Genomic DNA, 21,334 nt, shown 5'->3' with positions numbered 1-21,334 from the left:
TTGTTAAATTATTCTGATCTGAATATAAATATGATCACACATGAATTCACATGACACGTTCATTCGAATAATTGGGGCAGACTTTAGGAATAATCTCAAGACAGAACAGCAGTCCATCGCCCAGCTCACCCAGTTATTCCCTGAAGTGTATAAGGAAACCCAGAAATAAGATAATAATAAGATACCCTGTCCTTAAAATGAACTTGAGTCTAAGTATTGTGAAGATGAAACAATACAAGCAGTGCTCCAGTGCTATCCTTCTTTAATTTGGGAGGCATAAATGCAGTATATTTTTTTTTTTCCTCAAACCACTTACATTTTGGTTAATTAGTTTTAATACTATTATGGTATACCAAAACAATCAAGTTCCATTATGTTGTATGTGATCTGAAAATACTGATTAAAAAAGTACATGACAATGTGCTTTTTGCAATTTACTGTTTTATGGTACTCAGAAATCTATTAATACACAGAACTTTCTGTCTCATACTTCATTTTATATAGTTAGCTTTCCTCCTATTAATACTACAATTTCTCTACTCTGCATACGTTACTCTACTACTAAAGATATTTAGTCTGTGAGCCTGGATAAATGGTAACGTATACTGTAAGAATGTATAACAGGAATAATAATAATAGTGAAAGTGTAAAGAGAGTATGTGGTATAGCGGGTCCGCGGCTTTAAATCCGTATAGCTGTGCCATTCTCCGTAGGTGCGATTGCACGACCGCGGGGAGTTAATGAGGTAGTTGGAGCGAGTTGCACCTGCATGTGTGGTTACGATCGTTCTCAATTGCTTCATTGGCTTCCTGTGGCATGTGATTAAGGCGCTGCGCCCACGGAGGTGCGGAGGATGTATATACTGTAGGTCAATGAGGTTGAGAAACAGGGATAGATGAATGTATAGAGGAAAAGAGGAAGAAAAAGGAGGTTAAAGGACATGAAAGAGCCGTCTTGTAAGGAGACAGCATGAGCTGGGGCCCCATGAAGGAGCATTTGGTTGTGGTGCTCTAGGGGCTAGTCCATCTCACTGAATGTTTGGGTGAGTGGGGTGTGCAAGTCAGGTGTCCTCTCGAGGGATCTGAGGAGCGACTACGTGAGCCTAACCCTAACCCTCGGGCGGTCTGGCTGCAATGTCTGGAGGCAATCAAGACGGAGGTCGGCCGAAAGGAGCTCATTGCTGTTGGGTCTCCGCCGGCTATGTGAGTTATGAGTTAGCCGGGGAGAATGAGAGAAGGAGGTGTGCTGAGATTGTGAAGAGTGAGACTGCATTTTTAACCTCATATTTTAAAGGATTTATTTATTGTTTTTATCTCCAGTGAACACTTTTTATGGATTATACATTGAAACCGTGATGCACTGCACTTTGTACACTTTTTTGATTGTTTTGTTTTTAATAAAAGCACTTGGCATTCTTGCACTATCCCCTGGCTTCATTTGAGAATTGTCCTCAGTTGTCAGCTCATCTCGGTGACGGTAATGGGTTCAAGAGCTCCCAGAAGTCGGATGGGAGCGTGGAGTGAACCCACATCGTCACAGAGGGATTGTGTTAAAAAAATGCTTTAGTTGCCTCACATTTTTATGCAATCGTTTTGTTCACCCCACTGAATTAAAGCTGAAAGTCTGAACTTCAACTGCATCTGAGTTGATTCATTTAAAATTCAGAACCAAACTTAGAAAAAAGTTGTCTCTGTCCAAATATTTATGGACCTAACTGTATATTACCGAGAATGTTGATAGAGAGGATAAAGAGGTGATGGATTAAGAAGCCATTTATCAACCAGTTTTTCAGGTAATGAAATTCTTCATTAGAAACAAAGAGATGTGCTGGGTTGCCATGAGAGGGCATGGATTAGGTTGTTTAGCTTGTCCCAGCAAACCAGACAAAACGAAAGCCACCTTGTTCACAACATAGAGTAACAGAAACAGCAGTCTCTAGTCAGATTTCTTGGACTAGAATCTAAGCAGTGAATCACACAAAATTAGCCAGCCCTAGTGGTCCAGCATATAAGTGTCCATAGTTTTCTGAAACAGTCAGAATCTCCACTAAATAGCAAGACAAAGCAGAAAATAACTGGAACTTGGCAAAAGTTGTCCAGCATTGTATTTACTGGTTTGACATGAGGAATAAACCTTTAAAAGAAGCTCAGCTCCTCCTTAAATTGCTTATCTGTTGTTCCCAAGAAGAGGATTTCTCTACCTACTCATTGAAAGTAGGATTAAATGAATAAATACACACAAACTCAAACACCAGTTGTATACTATTTGCTGTATCAAGAATAATAAAATGAGTGACATACTGGTGTAATCATTATTGCATAATTACTAAATGAACCTGAGTTCAGCCTGGTTATAATTTCTGTGTGGCCTCTGATAGACTACATTCACATATATGCCTTGTGGTACTAGGGTAAGGTGACCCCCTACAACCCGCTAATAGAGAAAGCAGGATCAAATGATATACACACAATGGTGGAAAATATAACACAAATATCTATCTATATATATATATATATACATATATATATATATATATATATATATATATATATATATATATATATATATATATATATATATATATATATATATGTATATATATATATACTGTATATATATATATATATATATTTGCTGACAATGAAGGAAGATAATGACTGTATGTAACATATTAGTGCTTGATTTACACCCACAGAATAATACAGATAGCATCATTTGAATAAGACAGCATTAAACAGAAAAATAAAAATCACATGCTGAAATTATGTCACGGCATTCACTCAGCATGGGATGGTACACTCCATTGAGCATGCAGTTTTCCATTAACTGCTGATTATTTGTCAGATAATTATAACAGATCAGGGAAAGAGGAAGAAAACATATCTATGCTTTGTACATAATATAATGTTGAACAGTTTTTTTTTTTTATAAGAATATAACTGAAGAGATAAAAGACACTCACTGTATGCCTTATGGGAGAACTGGTTTTAAGGTGTAGAGAGTTCATGTTCAAGTTCATCACAACAGCATTAGCCATCAGGCAGCACAATAGGCTGGTGAAACACATTGTCTAATTATGTCAGACTGCAGATAAAAAGAGATGCCAAAAATTCCCGTCAAAATCTTTAACAATGGTAACAGTGAGAAAAGCATCCTTTACAAATGTTAACAGGCTCTCTCTTTCTCTCTCTACCTTTTATTATATTTACCAAAAAGAAAATGGAGACATCTCCATTAGGAAATTTTAAATGGAAGTAGGTGTTACTTTATGCTAATTACTGTATGCAGTTTTACTTTGAGAGAAAACACTCTACAAACACTTTATTTCCTTTCTTAAAAGTTGGTCAGCAGTAACAGCCTCACACCATGCAACACTCTCTTAGCATCCCTAAGTCTTGTGGTTATGTTTCATGCTACATGACATCACAAATACAAAGCTTTCAATACTTAGACAGTCTATTGTAATCAGCCATATCTCTGCAATTAAAGTAAATAAATACAACTAAATACTCATTAGCACAGGTACACATTACCACATTCCAAATACGTGTGTGTTATTGGGTGTTTCTCTTACTAGGCCTGGCATGAGTAATTGTGGGTATGTCATCTGGGATGGACTTTGTACCCTGTCTAGGATTGATTTCTACCTTGGGTCAGATACTTCCATGATAGGACATAGGTAACTCTGACCACATATTGGCATATAGCAGGTTGATAGAATGAGTAGATACCAACCTAGCATGATTTTAAAGTAGCTCTAAAACAGGGATGTTGGTCATCTGGTAAAACTACATAAATGGATGTTATTTAAGCATTTTCTCTCCACAGACTTTCTCAGTTGTTATACTATATTAGATGCCAAGAAAGCTGATCATATTTTGGCCCTGTCAGAGTTTAATATTTCAGTGTTTTGCTGACCTCAGTTAAGATTTTCTGAATCTAAATTTGACTACAGGAATTTTGCTGTGAGTACAACTATGTTCAGGTTTAGTTGATGAATATTTGATATTTGGTAGATGCATGCAAACTTTTAGTATGGTGAGAGACTTCATTCTAATCTGAATCAATGTTATATTGTTAACTCTTAATAAAGCATTTCCTATTAGTATTCATTTTGTACAGTGTTGAATCTTTTGTCTAAAAATCATTTTTTAAAAAAATAAAAAGGAAACGTCCATGTTTAATCTACAGCAGGGGTCAACAATTACAGTCCTGGAGGGCCACAGTGGCTGCAGGTTTTCACTTCAACCAATTTCTTCATTAGAACTGATTTATTTGTTTGTAAAGCAATATTTTTTGGAGCTTGATGTTACCTATCTCATTTGTTACAATTTAGAAGTCTTAATTGCTTATTTCAGTTTTAAATAGCTGCATTTAGGTTGTAATTGTTTCCTATTTTCTTCATAAGCCAATAGTTAATAATGAGATGCAAATTACAAAGAAACCAGCAGTTCTCCAACTAAATTGGTTCAATTTAAAATTGTGAATATGTTTCATGAAGTTAAGTAAACGTTTGAAATAAATGAGAGAAAAAAGGAAAAGGTCGATGAGTACAAATCTGTTCTGGTCCACAAAAAATATGAATAATGTTCACAGAAAAGAAAATCTACAACGTGATAAAGATTTGTCCTAGAAGGATGAAAGTACTAACAATCCATGTAATTAAATACCAAGTTGCATTATTAGGAAGGACAGTCTTCTAATTAGAAAGCTGGTTGAAACAAAAATCTGTAGCCACTGTGGCCCTTCAGGACCATAACTATTGTTATACAGGATAGCCGTCATCTGTTAAGTCTATATAATATTTTTTGGCATTACCATTTTTGTTATAACTTTCATGGAATTAAGTACATCTTTATTTATTTTATACATACCAAAGCTGATACTTTAAAGTTCAGAATCTCCACATTATTATTGCATTTATGTATAAAGATATTACCGTTTATACTCGCGTATAAGTTGAAAAATTTATGCCTTAAAATGCATTCAAAAAAACAGGGTCAAGTTATCCACGGGGCAACACAATTGTCCATAGAATTTGGGTAATGACATTGCATACTCAACGCTTCACGGTGTTAAGTCACTGGTCATCTGCCATTTCCCATGGTCTTTGAAATAATTATAATCCAGCAATATTATTGCTAATTAGCTAGTTTTTTTCTAATTTAATTAAATAATTCTTTAAACTGTGAAATACTTGAATTTGAGCATAACATACCATTAGCTGCCACGTGCAACCAGATTTGGAATCAAAAGAACCAAGGCAACGCACGCTATCAATGTGATGCAAGTGCAGCCCATGATTCAAAAAATTTCTCTGCCTACCTGTTTGTCTCATCTGACAGTAGCTGAAAAGCAGCATCAGGAGAGAGCAGTCTGAAGTAGTTCAGCAGCGGGTGATCTGTCGTGTCCAACAGCAAGCCATGCTGTCTTGTGAAGTCCAGTAGCCAGTTCGGCTCCCACCGATCAATGTCTGGCTATTCCTCCCACGCGAACCTTGCCGTAGGTGCATCAGCTGCGCGAATGTGTTCAGCTGGCAGCCGATCAGCTGGCGTGGCATCGGCTGGTGTCCGAGTAATTTTGTATAGAAAGTGTTTTGTAATTTAATGAAATTTGTATTGAATATGTCTTTGCATAATTCATTTTGTAATTTCACATTTTCTATTTGAGCAAATGCTCCCAATGAAAATGCTGATTTCTTCCCACACATTTATTATAAATGTTGGTTAGCTGGTGAATAAATCGAGGCTGTATTATGTGAGGCAAGTACAGAACTGATAACTTACTCTTGGGCCCACATGTAAAGTGCAACACTTCTCTACTGACATTGGAAACAGGAATGTAAGCCATATAGCAACTCACACAAACAGGTCCAAGGTCACCAAATGTTGACGTTATTCTCTTATTCTGTCATTCATACTGTTTGTTGACCTGCAAAAATGTGTGCATGTATTTTTCTGAATACACATTATAATGGCAACACTAGGCAACTTCTCTATCTATTATTCCCACTTCCTTCCTTCTTTAAGCAAGTAAGTAACTTTAATTGTCTACTTCAACACACACTTTGTGTCATTTGAAGCCACCAGCATTCATCAAAAATTAACATTTACTTTATAAAAAAAAGGAAAAAAATATGAGGTGCCGGTGGGGTCACTTCAAACTGCTTATACACTAAAATATAGTACCTTTAGTTTTTGTATCTGCAGTGGGTTGGCACCCTGCCCAGGATTGTTTCCTGCCTTGTGCCCTGTGTTGGCTGGGATTGGCTCCAGCAGACCCCCGTGACCCTGTGTTCGGATTCAGCGGGTTGGAAAATGGATGGTTGGATGGATAGTTTTTGTATGGTTTGGCCCTTGCATTGAACTTTTCCTAGGTGCTTAATTTTAGGGCCTCTCTTGGCCTCAGCCCTTTTTAAGAACTTATTCCATTCTTCCATACTACCTTGAGAACTTATATTGTATTGGAAAATACTACCAGTGTGCTATACACAGCAGCACATTCTTTTATAATAAATCCTTGCCCTTTTTAAAGAAATGCACCTCCAGCTGGAATGGATATTTGTTAGTTTTTCCTTAGTGGTAAGACTGGAGAAGTGAAGAGCTTCAGCTTCATTTTCCACCTAGGGTGACTCCTCTGGCTCCCTAAGTGAATCAACAGAAAAAAAACAGTCTGAAGCTCAGTGATTGGTCTATTAAGTCAAGAGAAGAATTGATGACATCTGAAAGGAGAGAGGACAGGATTCAGAGAGAAAAACAGGAGGGGAAGGGAGTGCTGTATGGTCATTTGTGCAGGACAATTGGCCAAACCACCCCACTAGATAGACAAAGAACAGCTGTGAAGGCATGTCCAAAGGGACCATAGGGGTGTTCCTTTCTGTTGATTTATGTTGTCACAACACAGTATAATAATAAAACATTTATTTAAATAAAAAAAAATAGTTATCCTGTCTGTACCATTCCTTACCAATCTTCCAGTTACATAAGAGCAACCCCAGTCACTAACAAATTTACCATTTACCCCTCTCTGTTAACAATCAAAGTAAGAAGAAATTCCACCTGATTAATTTAATATTTAATAATTCAAACTCCTAAACCTACAATTATTACCCATAACAGCAACTGAAATCATCTGTCAAATGTTTTGTTTTGTTATACACATGAAACAAGACACACATTTACTTTTGTTATATCTTTATAAATTGATGATAAGAGGCAAATGATGGATATTTATGAGAAGAGAGTATTATGGAGAAAGAGGAGTCGCAACCTGTATTACTAAAGCTCTTCTTTGCAGCTTTATCCATTCTACCAGTTGGCATTTGTAAAATGTATAATTTATAGTTTTGTTTCTTGTCACTAAGCATTACCAGGTACAATCATTTAAAATGAATCGATGATCCACAAACATTCATTTTGCCTGACAATTCTGTTGAGTTTTTGAAATCTGGTGATGTCATGGGTAGTTCCAATGAAGCTCGATGAATAAGGATTCGAAATGTCAAGCTGACATGCACAGTGGAAATGACCCCCCAGGGCAATCTGAGGCAGTATGCTGACATGCGCAGTGGAAATGAAGCGAGGAGCACAGTTCGAAGCACTAAGCTGACCAGCACAGTTCAAAGGAAGCTTTGTGAAACATCGACACATTCAAAGCCATTGTGCTGTGCATTGTCGTGAGCCTACCAAACATTTAACACTTAACCCTCTAGAGATATTTTGTAATTTGTATTGACATTACACACTTCAGTTCATACAGTTCAGTGACAGACTGAAACGAAAATTTCAAGTAGTTGCTGACAATTCATTATTGTTATTGTGGCTTGCTGTTATTTCCTTTGTCTGATACATAGTGTCAGAAATATATTATTATATATTGTATATTATAGTATATATATTAAAAGTTTCACTGTAAACTTCATATTTGAGTGTTTGGGGACACTGGTGTCATGAATTCATATAGTAGAAAAATATAACATAAACTACAGTGGACTACATGCTTAAATGTGTTTTTGCTTCTGATTGCTATACGGCACTTCCCTTTTAGGACAAATCTCTATAGTTTCAGCCAATCAGTGCCTACCAAACATTCAGCAAGACAATCTGAACCTTCATTGTGAATGGAGTTAGACTGGCACTTCATTTAATTGTATTGAGTTGTTGGACTATACTATTAAGTATTGTTTGTGTTACTGTTTAGCATAACCGATGGCTTACTTAGTTATTAAATGGTTAGGGAAATACACATACATGCTTCTTAAATTATATACTGAAATGCCTACATTTACAGTGTCTGCTTTAGGAAATCATAATTTTTACTTGTTCCTTTTATTATGCATTATAATTCCATCCATCCATCCATTTTCCAACCCGCTTAATCCGAACACAGGGTCACGGGGGTCTGCTGGAGCCAATCCCAGGGCACAAGGCAGGAAACAATCCCGGGCAGGGTGCCAACCCACCGCAGGACACACACAAACACACCCACACACCAAGCACACACTAGGGCCAATTTAGAATCGCCAATCCACCTAACCTGCATGTCTTTGGACTGTGGGAGGAAACCGGAGCGCCCGGAGGAAACCCACGCAGACACGGGGAGAACATGCAAACTCCACGCAGGGAGGACCCGGGAAGCGAACCCGGGTCCCCAGGTCTCCCAACTGCGAGGCAGCAGCGCTACCCACTGCGCCACCGTGCCGCCCATTATAATTCCTCAGTGTCATATATTATTCATTACTACTCATGAGTCCCGCTTCATTGAGATTCTTATATGCTGTATACACAAACATTTTAAAGGGAGCATTTACATAACAAACTGTAGCAGACTTGTCATCTTGTTAAAATGACTTCATTTCTGTGATATTGACAGCCAATTATAAAATGAAAAATCAAGAACTGTGAGTTTGTGTGGACTGTGCTGTATTTTTTTTTCAGGTCACACGCTTTTTTGATATTTCCAAAAGGCTAATGCTTCCCCATTTGTTTATTAATATACAATGGAACCTTGGTTTGCAAGTAACTTGGTTTACAAGTGTTTTGCAAGACGAGCTAAAATTTTTAATAAATTTTGACTTGATAAACGAGCGAGGTCTTGCAATACGAGTAGTATGTATACGCTTTGTCTGCTGAGTGTCATGTGATCACAACTGAGCTGATGGTTCTTCTCTCTCTCTCTTGCTGTGGGATTATGGGCAATCATCTCCTATTCTCCGTCTGAGTCGGCGTGCCTCACTCATATAGTGAACATCCGTACGAGCGTATACTGTTTACTACAGCATTGTGACTGTGTGTGCGCGCGTGTGTGCTGTGACGTGCGAGTCCCCGTCTTGCACCCCAAAACACGAAGCTGAGTCTCAGTACTTTAGCAACACCAGCTTTATTCAGCTTGAAACAGCAACAGCGCGGTTATTTATTGTATCAGGATCTGCCACTCTCCTATACACAGACACAGCAGTCAGGCAGGGTCGTGGCCAAGTAGTACTGTGCCCTGCGCATTTATAATGTTCCTTGTTCCTTGTATCACCCATTGACGGCAGGCACTTATAGCATGTCCACAATCTTTTCGTATTCGCTTTTACGGTGAACTGCTACAGCACTGGGAGACTGCGATTGCTTTGGGACGCTCTTCCGCGTGTCGTCCCATTGGGTGGAATCCCACAAGAGTTTAGAAACTTACTCACACCAGCCATGATTCTTTTCAAAGGTAAAGTGCAGGTTAATTTGTTTTATGTATTTTACTTTATATTTTGTATTAATCATTTTTATATGAATAGTTTTGGGTTGTGGAACGAATCATCTGAGTTTCCATTATTTCTTATGGGGAAATTCACTTTGATATACAAGTGCTTTGGACTGCGAGCACGTTTCCGGAACGAATTATGCTCACAAACCGAGGTTCCACTTGTATTCTGATATTGATTTAGTCAGTCAGTCATTATCCAACCCATTATATCCTAACACAGGGTCAAGGGGGTCTGCTGGAGCCAATCTCAGCCAACACAGGGCACAAGGCAGGAAACAAGCCCCGGACAGGGCGCTAGCCCACTGAAGGGCACACACACACACCAAGCACACACCAGGGACAACTTAGGATCGCCAATGCACATAACCTGCATGTCTTTGGACTGTGGGAAGAAAATGGAGCACCCAGAGGAAACCCACACAGACACGGGGAGAATATGCAAACTCCACCCAGGGAGGACCCAGGAAGCGAACCCAGGTTTCCTTACTGCGAGGCAGCAGTGCTACCACTGTGCCAAATTTACTTTAATTTAATCGAAATTATTTTAAACATCCATCCATTATCCAACCCGCTATATCCTAACTACAGGGTCACAGGGGTCTGCTGGAGCCAATCCCAGCCAACATAGGGCGCAAGGCAGGAAACAAACCCCAAGCAGGGCGCCAGCCCACCGCAGAGCGCACACACACACACACACACACTCACACACCAAACACACTCTAGGGACAACTTAGGATCGCCAATGCACATAACCTGCATGTCTTTGGACTGTGGTAAAAAACTGGAGCACCCAGAGGAAACCCATGCAGACACGGGGAGAACATGCAAACTCCACGCAAGGAGGACCCGGGAAGCGAATCCAGGTCTCCTTACTGCAAAGTAGCAGTGCTACCACTGTGCCACATTTATTTTAATTTAATCAAAATTATTTTAAACGTATTATCCATATTCATTGCCTGTGTAGATATGTAACGTTTGGCGAGAATAAACAAAAAAGTGACAACATATATAGCAGTTATAGTGTGTTTTTTATACTTAACAAAACTCATCGTTTGTTGGAAATGTTATACATTGTACATTTTTATGCTTGGCAGTGGAATGTTTCAGTATACAGCAGATTTATTCCACTTCTGAAGGTGTACATTGTCTGTATTCTCCATTGCATTTGGTCCCAGTGTAATGTGTGCCTGTGCGGCTAATAGGCTAAGGAGCGTAAAATGAGAGCCCAAGTAATGGGAGACAAGACACCTCCTCACCCTGATGCCCTAGGTCTTCTCATAAATATTCCCATCTTTTGCTTTTTCGCATTATTGCCATATTACTATTAGTAATATTGAACACATATGTAGAGAAAAAGTATGTCTAATTTATGTGTATGACAGGAAGGATAGTAAAACATTGAATGAAACTCAGAGTTGATGATTGGTGATAAGTGACAGCAGGTGTCTGCTTTGGGTAACATGACAGGTGAGGAGCAGAGACACGTTAAATATGTCAGTGACTGGGACTGCATAACGGAAAGATGATTTAAGAATGCAGAAATGACAAAAGCTCAGTCTTTCTTTAATTCTATTTACACAAATAACTTATTCTGCCATGCTGTAGCTTGGATGACTTCTTATTCACTGACAAGGGGGCTCCGCCCCCTGCTCGCTTCGCTCGCCTACCCCCGGCGTTTTGAACCCGTGCCCGCTGGGCAGCCACGTGTGAGGATGATGCACGTTTAATACGGAGCGTTCGCCCGTGTCACTCTGGGGCCCCCCACTGTTAATACGGAGCTCCATCCGTACTATTATGCGGTGCATTGTGGACTACTGTGGACCCCGTAGTGTTTCCCGTTTCAGTTTGTATCTCGGTCAGTCGAGCTTTTGTTTTTGAAGCTTTTGAATTCCGATCTTCATTATCTGTAACCTGCTGTCCATGTGTTTGGCCCCCTCGTTTAACCTGTTTATGACGTTTTACTTTGCTTTCTACTCTGTCTTTCATTTCTGATCTCGCTTTATTCTGCTTTTGTTTCAGTGACACCTGGTCCGTGGTGAATATATTTTCCCTTTTTTGAGTAATAATTTTCATTTGTTTCCTACTCTGTGTTTTATTTCTGACCTCGCTTTATCCTGCTTGCGGCATGTCAGACGGTTCGTAGTCTCTCCCGTTTCACTCTGGGGGGGGGGCTTTGTTCTGTAACCTGCTCTCCATGTGTTTGTCCCTGTTCTTTAACCTCTTTATGACGTTTTACTTTGTTTCCTACTCTGACGGTTCGTAGTCTCTCCCGTTATGCTCTGGTGTGGGGGGGGGGGGGGGGGGGGGGGGCTTTGTGTGGCGCCTGCACACGTGCGTAGTCTCTCCCGTTTCACTCTGGGGGGGGGCTTTGTGTGGCACTTGCGCACTATGTCTTTTGCGTCCACGGGCAGGTCCCTGCGTCCATATCCGGTTTACCATTCACATTTAGTAATATGGATCCCTCGCCAGCCTTTGAAAAAGGTGCATTCACAAGGGTCGGATGTTGCTGACAAAGTCAGGTGCTTCTTTGAAAGTTTGACTCCAGATGCACTTCTTCTGGTTGTCAGTACTTGAGTGATCTTTATCTCCACTTCTGGATGAATTTGCAGAGTTTTTTTTGTCTCATTAACACAGAAATCCCAAGGTTCCCACAGATTGTAGAAGACTCGGTTGATGGCTCTGGTTCTGTTTGGAAGATAGTTGTAATTAGTTATACAGCATGCACTTTTATTCACATTGCATTTTGGAAATCAACAAATCATATCAGCTACAAATCTGAAAATCACTGAATACTAACAACATTTAAAGAGGAGTGTCTTGCGCATATACTGTTGTGATACCCATGTCGGCTTTGTAAACTCTACGGTGAAGCATCTCTCAGCCTTTATGACATGATCGACGTGGTGTAGAATAGAAGCTGGAATGTCACAATACTTGTGCTGCCTTATGCCAAATATGTCCATCAATTTACATAGACGAAACTACACATTAAGAAACATGGTATCTTGCGTGAATCTTTCGTAATGCCTCTTAAAAGTATTTATTAACTTATAGATAAGCATAAGGAGGATATTAGAATAAGAGATAAGAAAGGAAAAAAGAGAAAGAAGAACAGAATAGGAGAGAAGTCAAGAGAAATGATTGGAAAAGAGTGTAATTGAGAGTGTGAGCTGGAGCAGTGGACATGAGGCAAGGCGGTTGGGAAGCCCCACAGTGTGTGAGAGGAATGTCGCTCCTATTCAACACAGAATGAGCAGGACTAACCAGTGGCTTTGCAAATCATCCTATGGATGACAAGAGATTATGGTGGCACGATAAAGCCAGGTGCTGGGCAGGTACCAACAGGTACTGACTGAGATGGCTAAGATGAAAGCCACTTAATGGTTCACTGTGCTTTGCTGGTATCTCAACCCCATGGTAGAGAAATGAGAGAAATACTTGCAGTAAGGCTTGAAGTAGAACATAGAAGGAAAGAACCCAATTTTAACTTTGTGATTTTGTTCCTGTTTTTACATTCTTTTGGATTTATTTATTTATATATTGGCTGATTTTAATTCAATGCAATGAACACAGTTTTATGGAATATTTATTGAAATATTTGATTCCACTGCATTTATTTATTGGATACTGCCTTATTTGTAATAAAGCATACAAAGCACTTTTCACACTTATCTTGTTGTTTGTGTCCTCATTGCAATAGTCCATTCTTGGTTCATAATTATCAGTGTCCTGGGAACAGCAAGATGCCAGGACTGTGGGCATAATCTTGTATTAAGGTATCAGTTTGATGATTCTATCAACCGTTTTATACATTATAACATTTTTAATCTGAATTCATTTTCCATTTTCACTGTTAATATCATTGTCATGTTTTTAAAAAGCCTGGGTTGGTGCTACAGGTCCACAGATTCAGCACCCTGGGTTCAAATCTTACATAAGGTTATCATCTTTGTGGAATTTGTATATTTCCCTTGCATCAGAGAGGGTCACCTTGCTTTATGCTACTGTTGTTCCAAATGTAATGCAGATCTGTATCTCTCAAAATCTAAGACTGTCAGATAATTTTGTTTAATTGTCCAAAAAATAATTATTTACTGCATTTTTGTCTGATAATTTATCTTCCATTAAAATCTGTCACTGTGCATCTTCATGTGTGTTGTGGTTAATTCAAAAGAATATTTTAAATATTTTAACTTGCACAAAAGTGATGATGAAGGACCTGCCCACTTTGTAAAGTATACTTTTTATGTCAGTAAAACTGCTTTATAAAAATACCTGTCCACCTATCATATAAACCCACTTTATGCCATGGTAGTATTGTTGAGAGTCAGAGCCTTTCTTGAATACGAAGGGTGCAAGGCAGGAACTAACACTAGATGAAGTGCTGCACATGACTAATTGTTTTTGTATGTTTTTTCTGTTTTATAAATTACAGAACCTGATGCCGCTAAAGAAAAAAAATTTGCAGCAAAAAAAGGTGAGTTGATTTTTATGAAGATCTTTGATTGATTAGTTAAAATCTCTTTCCTGGCTTGTCTTTAGTTAGGTAAAACTATACAAAGCAATCATATTTTTTAAATGGACTCTCAAGGGGAAACTCCGAATATGTTATCATTTTATTTCCAACCTATATCCATACACTTAAAATCCAGACCTTCTTTGCCTTTTTCCACACTGGTACTGTATACCACAACTCTTGCTTTGGTGCTAACCTTTTGCACCAATACAAAACCTGACTTGTAGCCCATCTACTATTATATAAGGCGGTAACTCCAATATGTGTGAACGCTCTGGCTAGAAGCAGATTGTCCAGATAACACACTTCCAACAGAATGCATAGCGTATAGTCTGCTGGCCAAAGTGAGCATATGATATTATTTATATTGATTTTCAGAAAGTATTTAATGAGGTGCCACATGAGAGTTGGGGCATCAAATTAAAAGAAGTGGAGGTTCAAGGTGTTGTGTGTAGATGGGTGCAAAATTGGCTCAGACTCAGGAAATAGAGTATTATGGTGCAAGTTCCTATCAGAACTGGCTGATGTTCACAGTGATGTCCCACAAGGGTCAGTGCTAGATGTTGCTTCTATTTTCTTTATATATAAATGATTTGGACAGGAATATAAACAACAAGCTGTTCGAGTTTGCAGATGATACCAAGTTAGGTGAATTGGCAGATAATGTAGAATCTGTTGAATCATTAGAGAAGGCCTTGGACAGCATACAGGCTTGGGCAGTAGCTTGTGGTAGATGAAATTTAATGTATGTAAATGTAAAGTATTATATGTAGGAAGTACAAATCGCAGGTTTGAATACACAGTGTTCAGAAGCCATTAAGAAGGCTAACAGAATGTTAGGTTATGTAGCACGATGTGTAGAGTACAAGTCCAAGGAGGTTATGCTAAAGCTTTTTAACATTTTAAATCAATCTTATTATTAAAAATGGACAGAAATTTCTGGCAAAGGTCAGAAGAGGCACCCAATGGAAAGTTATTTACAGGTTTAAGTATCTTATTCAGGTATTATGTTGACCAGATAGAACAATATTAGTATTGTAAGCAGTCTGTAGTGCCAGCTTATAGAGGACAACATGTTCCTTGTAGGCAGTTGCATGGACAACCAAACTTGCTTTTCTATTAAGGCATTCAAGCCTTCACCCAGAAGGTTTCATGTGAAGATCATTTAATTTACCTTTTACAACTTAGAGCACTGGGATGAGTGAAATGCTTATGCATTGGTTATTTTCTGTTTGTGCTCAGGATAAACCAGAAACAACTTGCTGATGGAGAGTTTCTGCATATGCAGCTGCACTTGAAAATGCAGAATTACTCCTGGCAAACAGCTCGTGATGAAGTGTAACTTCACCTACACATTCATGAAACATTCTGGTGTTATATTAACTTGTACTGGGGATTTGTTTGCTGTCATTTGCAGTCATTTGCAGCTATCAGAGGTGAAAAAGTGGAAAATTTACAAATTGGTGTAACCACTGTCACGATAAATTGAACAATAAAGAAATTTTTAGTTGAAGTCGCACAGAATCTTTCTCTGTTTTGAGATAGTTGTGTTCACAGAATTCGCTAATGCTTTTCAGTGGAAGATTTAGAAATTTCAAAACTTTGTGGATGTGCTCTGTTCATGCTATCTCAATGAAAACTGAATGCTCTCAACAAATATTATTGAAAAATAAGTGTGCCACATTTCAACAAAATTGGTTCACTTCGGCTGAGTTTTTTAATGCAGTCAGACAGAAATGGCCTAAATAGAGATAAATTGATTAAAAGAATCGTGCGTTCCTTCTATCAGTAAAAGAAATGGGTTTGCTGTTGTTGGAATTACTCAATGATGAGCTTGCTATGTTAAGTTCTTAGATTCCAGATTCACAGCTTAGCCTCAGCAGGACATACAGTGTTTATTAAACCTTGGACTTTAAATCTGCATTCAGAATTCAAGTGCCAAATATAACTTTACCTGGAAGTGCTGGGGGGAAGAAGACCGGGGACACCCGGAGTGCTTCCAGGTACACAGCCCGCACTTCCACCACACCAGGCAGTGCTGGCCAGCGCTCATTGGGAGGCACCTGGAGCAAGTCCAGGTGATTATAAAAGGGGCTGCCTCCCTCCATTCGATGGCTGGAGTCGGGAGAGAAGTGGACAGAGTTCGGAGGAGAGGAGTGGAGGCGGCCAGAAGAAAGGCATTGAGTGAAGGGCCTGGACTGAGGGTGATTGGTGCTGCGGCACTGGGGTTGTGTAAATAGTGAAATGTATAATAAACGTTTGTTGGTGCTTGAACCATCGGTGTCTGCCTGTCTGTGTCCGGGCTGTTCCCCACAATATCTAATGGCATATTCCCTTTGTATCTTTGTGTCTGTGTTTATTTTATCTTCATGTTCCTCCCAAGCCCCAGAGATTGGCATATTGTGTTAGCTGGTGTCTCTACATCAGCCTTTTTTGCTTGCATGTATCTGTCCTCTCTACCCTTCGTGGGCTATAAATTGATATCGATGGGATCCTGGTTGAACCCTCAGCATCAGTCCATAATTTGGGTGTCATCTTTGATCATCTCCTTATTTTCCAACCACACATTAGCTCAATAGTACAGACAGCTTTTTTCATCTCTGCTACATTGCTCATCTGCATTCTTTCCTCAGTGTGAAGGATACTGAAACACTCATTCATGATTTCATCACTACCAGTCTGGACTATTGCAATGTATTGTTTTATGACCTCCCGACTAAATATATGAATAGATTATAATATGTTCAGAATTCTGCTGCTCGTTTACTTTCACACACTAAAAATTCTGCTCACATCACTCCTGTCCTCTATGATTTGCATTGGTTACCAGTTTCTTCAAGAATCAAATATACAGTAAAATTATTCTCATCACCCTTCATGGTTTAGCCCCTCATTATCTGTCTGAGCTGCTGCTTCCTTACACTCCTGCCCGTGCATTAAGATCATCATACACTAACCTACTCACAGTACCTAAATACAGGTTAGTAACTATGGGTGGTACAGCTTTCAGTGTGATGGCCCCTAAAATTCGGAATGCTCTTCCTCTCAGTCTTCGCGAGGAATAATCTATTATTCATTTCAAACTCCTGTTAAAAACACATCTTTTAAATGAGTATTATTCATTTTCTTGTATGTAACTTCTACTGTCTTGTTAATGTGTTTTTGTTGAATTGTAAAGTGTCCTTACTATTATTATTATTAAAGAATGTGCCCTGTGATGAAGTGCTATCCCATTCAGGGTTGCATCCTGCCCTCTTGTCTGATGCTCACAGAGATGCATCTGCACTCAGTAATGGTAAAAAAAAAAATTTAGAAAATGGATGGATGGTTGAAAAACATGTTTATTAATCACAGATGCTATTAAAAAGTAAGACAATGGCAAAGAAATGGTAAAGAAATCTTGACTGTTCCTTAAGAACATTCAGCCTTTTGTGCCATCATGAAACAAAATGGTTTAGAGTGTTGTTATTTTAAGAATACATTTCAATACAGTTACTCTGTTCCATCATGTCTTGCTTTACAGCACCTGAACCTGAAAAAGAAAAGATCTCCCCACCAAAGAAAGGTATCCTTTTTCATAAGGTGTTATAATTGTGCATTTTCAATAGTTGAAGATAAGTGCAGATTTGCAGTAAGAGTCCATAATCTAGGTGTACATTTTCAGAAAAAAGCTGTATATGCTGTAATAACTTTTTACTGTTTACTTGGGAATTTCCTTTGCTTCATTCACAGCATTATTTTTTACTTTATATTGCAAAAAGTCTTTTTTATAGTTTTGTTAACTCTTACACTATATACATATAATCTGACAGAGAAAAGAGGGAATACAGTACAGGTATTAAACTATTTTTATTCAATATAATTAAAAACAATCAAAAATCAGAACATTTCATTTCTGTCCTTAAATTTTATATATTACTGTAGGATGTACTGTATATCTGCTTCTATGACCTATTTTGTGCCTCTTCACTTATCAAATTTTTATTATTATCTGAAGGGTAAACACCTGTATTCGTGGTGCCTTCTCTAAGGATTAAGAGTTTAAGTTGTATGTCTTCTTACATTATTCACTATATGCCTTGAAAGCCTTCCTAGTTCACTTTCCTTTATATGAATTTATTAATGTTCTCTTTCAACACAAATATCACTATCAAAGTAATAATCCACATTCCAATAATCAATCATAACTGGCACAGAAGGTAGCTGTTAATGTTTTCTCTTAGAAGACAAAACTTACAATCATTCTGTATGCCTAAGGAGTATTTTATGTTTAAATTAAATCTGAAACATCTTGGTCATCTTTCCAAGAAGTCCTGTATTGGCCAAGAGTATCAATAGAGCATCATAACACAAATCCACTTGACTTAGGGCAGAATGGTGATGCAATGATTGAAGCATCAAGCAATCAACCATACTGGGTTCAGTTCTTGCATGTGTTTGCACCCTCATTTCCACATGGGTTTTCATCGGAGTCCCTCAGTTTTCCTCCCACATCCCAAAGACTTGTGTTAGGTGAATCATCAAATTTAAATTGTCCCATGGGAGTGTGCGTGAGGATGAGTGGGCCCTGCAGTGTTCTGCTGCCTGTGCAATGTTAGTTACTGCCTTGTTCCTCATGATGCTGGAGCTGACTTTAGTCCACAGTAATCCTGAGGCACATTAAGTGAGTTTGAATGGACATCTGTACATAAATCAATGGAAGTGCAATTTTAATGACAGGGAACAATTAATAATAGTTAAAACGATACAATAATTAAAAGGTAGGTTATTGTAATTATTCAGTTATAACCTGTATGTTTATCAGATGGCTCAAATGCATTTTATTCCATTGGTTTAGTTCCTCAGGAAAAAACAGAAGAGAAACCTTCAAGAGTGAAAGATGCAGGTATGTTCATTAATCTATTTCAGATACTAAAATATTTTGAAATATATAACTAGGTAGTAAATATTCCTAATTATTTTGTATGTTCAATTTATATACGGCCCATGCTTTTCTGAACCAAGCCAGTCTACTATAGGGTTGTCTTTGCAACTTGGGCATAAAGTATGTGTAAACCTCAGAAGGTTGTTAATCCATTGCAAGGCATTTTCAAGCATACACATAAATACTCTCATATTGGAACAATGTGAATTATCAATGGACCTAATCTGCATTTCTTTTTGGCTTTTGGAGCATGGGTGTATACAAAGGCGTATATATCTGCAATATATTAAACTGTCCAATAATATTTAAATATAACAGATTAAAAAAAGAAATACATAAATGTTGTAATAATTATTTAAAACTAATAGAGATGATTCTATATTTAACACATAGTTTGCTTAAAAATGCAGCTGAATAAAATGCTTATTTCAGGGATGGAGTGTGTTATGTTATCATTAAAAGCCCAAGCACCAGCAGAAATGACCACTAGATGGCAAAATGTTTATTTGTGGGGACTGCAATAATGCAGGAATGGAAAAAATGCTATCAGGGTAGTAAGATGTGTGGGGATTTAAAAAAATTAAATATCACAATAATCATATAGATATTTTTATTGATATTAAAATTGCATTTTTATTTCATTTCACCATGTATACACAACAAAAAAATTGGCATGACATCCTGTGTAGTGGTTAAAGCAGACTGACTGCTGTTCATCACCAATGTGCAGACTCCCCCAAAAAATTGAAAGTAGACACTTACAAGATGCCTTGAAACCAGCAATAACCGACATAACTGTTGCAAGCTTGCATTGCTAACTTAATGTACAATTAAAGTAATGATGTACATATTCATGAAAAATTAAAACTGTTTTAAAATTATGTTCATGGAATTTTAATCCTTGCAGATTTGGAAATACTTCTAGGAAGTTATCATGGTCACAGACGTATGGTTATTATTAACTTTGGATCAATAAGGAAAGGATTTTTTAAAGAAAACTCTTCTCTGAAATTGAAACTTACCAACCTTCAACCATTTTAAATGGATAACCTAAGTTGGGAAAAAGTGTACAGTGATTTTTTTATTCCATTAATTGAAGAAATCATCAAATTTTTGTCTAGAATTACAGATTTGCTATAACTATAGATATCTAATACTGCCAGACAGACAGCCAAACAAAAAAAAAATCACAAAGTAAACAGCACAGTTTTTAAAAAGAAAAAACCTAAAATCAATTTATGCGATCATTTCATTCATTTTAAATTACTTGGAAAAGTGCATTCACAAAAGCAAATATACAAAAACCCTGGATAAATATATGAGTGACTCAAGGGCTTGTTTGAGAAATTGTTTAATAAAGTTGCTGCTTTGAAAGTTGACAATTTGAATTTGATATCTTGGTTTATTATTTTTTAAGCAATTAATATATATATTATATTTAAATAACAAACCTTTTCAAATATATTTTTGTTTTGCTTTTAAATCATGAGCTTAATGCTCTTTTGAAACTCTTTTATTTAGAAAAATGAGCATAAAAACAGCCCAATGAAACAAATGAGAATAACACAGCAGGTACAATAGTATGTTCCAAAATCAAACCAAAGTTTGATCAATATTGTTCTTTAATAGACAATAAAGTAAAAAGATTCAGCAGAGACCTGATATGTTTACTTTATAATTACTGTACATTAATGAGTTCTTAACAAGTTCTGAAAAAATCTGAATGGATTCTCTTAAAGAGATGTTTTTTTCCGATTTTAGATAATATACTCTAGTACATCGCTTTCCCGTGGATAGGCACTTTTCCAGCTGACCAAAATAAGACTCCATGCAGGTAGTGCAGTACAGGATATTATTTTTCATAGCACACTTTAATCTCTATGATATTATTTAAACGTTTCTTTTAAGATACCTGGAGTGATTTTAAATCCAAGGCTGAGTAGGAGATCTATAGATGCCTTGCCAAAAAGACCATTCCCAAAATATGTGGTTTAGTGATGTAAACGTTTGTTGACCTTGCTCACCAGTTGCATCTTACCCTGGGCACATTTTAGACAATTTTAATTGAGATTTATTTGAAAGATAAACAATTTTAGCTGAATCATGGCATGTTTGTATTTAATGAGCATCTGAATTCTCTTCTTATACTG

The 21,334-nt window shown here is 37.7% G+C and overlaps 1 protein-coding gene across 1 annotated transcript in view; it reads left to right on the top strand.

Annotated features, from left to right (window-relative positions):
* Positions 1-21,334, top strand: part of trdn (triadin) — a 456,738-nt gene that overhangs the window by 330,593 nt on the left and 104,811 nt on the right. The window contains exons 38-40 of the mRNA XM_051924220.1: positions 14,180-14,221; positions 17,784-17,825; positions 19,098-19,145. Coding sequence (XP_051780180.1) covers positions 14,180-14,221; positions 17,784-17,825; positions 19,098-19,145 — 132 coding nt within the window. The remainder of the gene's footprint in view (positions 1-14,179; positions 14,222-17,783; positions 17,826-19,097; positions 19,146-21,334) is intronic.

The sequence above is a fragment of the Erpetoichthys calabaricus genome, chromosome 3 (genome assembly GCF_900747795.2).
Source record: "Erpetoichthys calabaricus chromosome 3, fErpCal1.3, whole genome shotgun sequence".
NCBI classification, from domain to species: Eukaryota; Metazoa; Chordata; class Cladistia; order Polypteriformes; family Polypteridae; genus Erpetoichthys; species Erpetoichthys calabaricus.
Note: the sequence above shows the minus strand (reverse complement) of the source record. Positions and strands in the feature narration are given on the sequence as shown.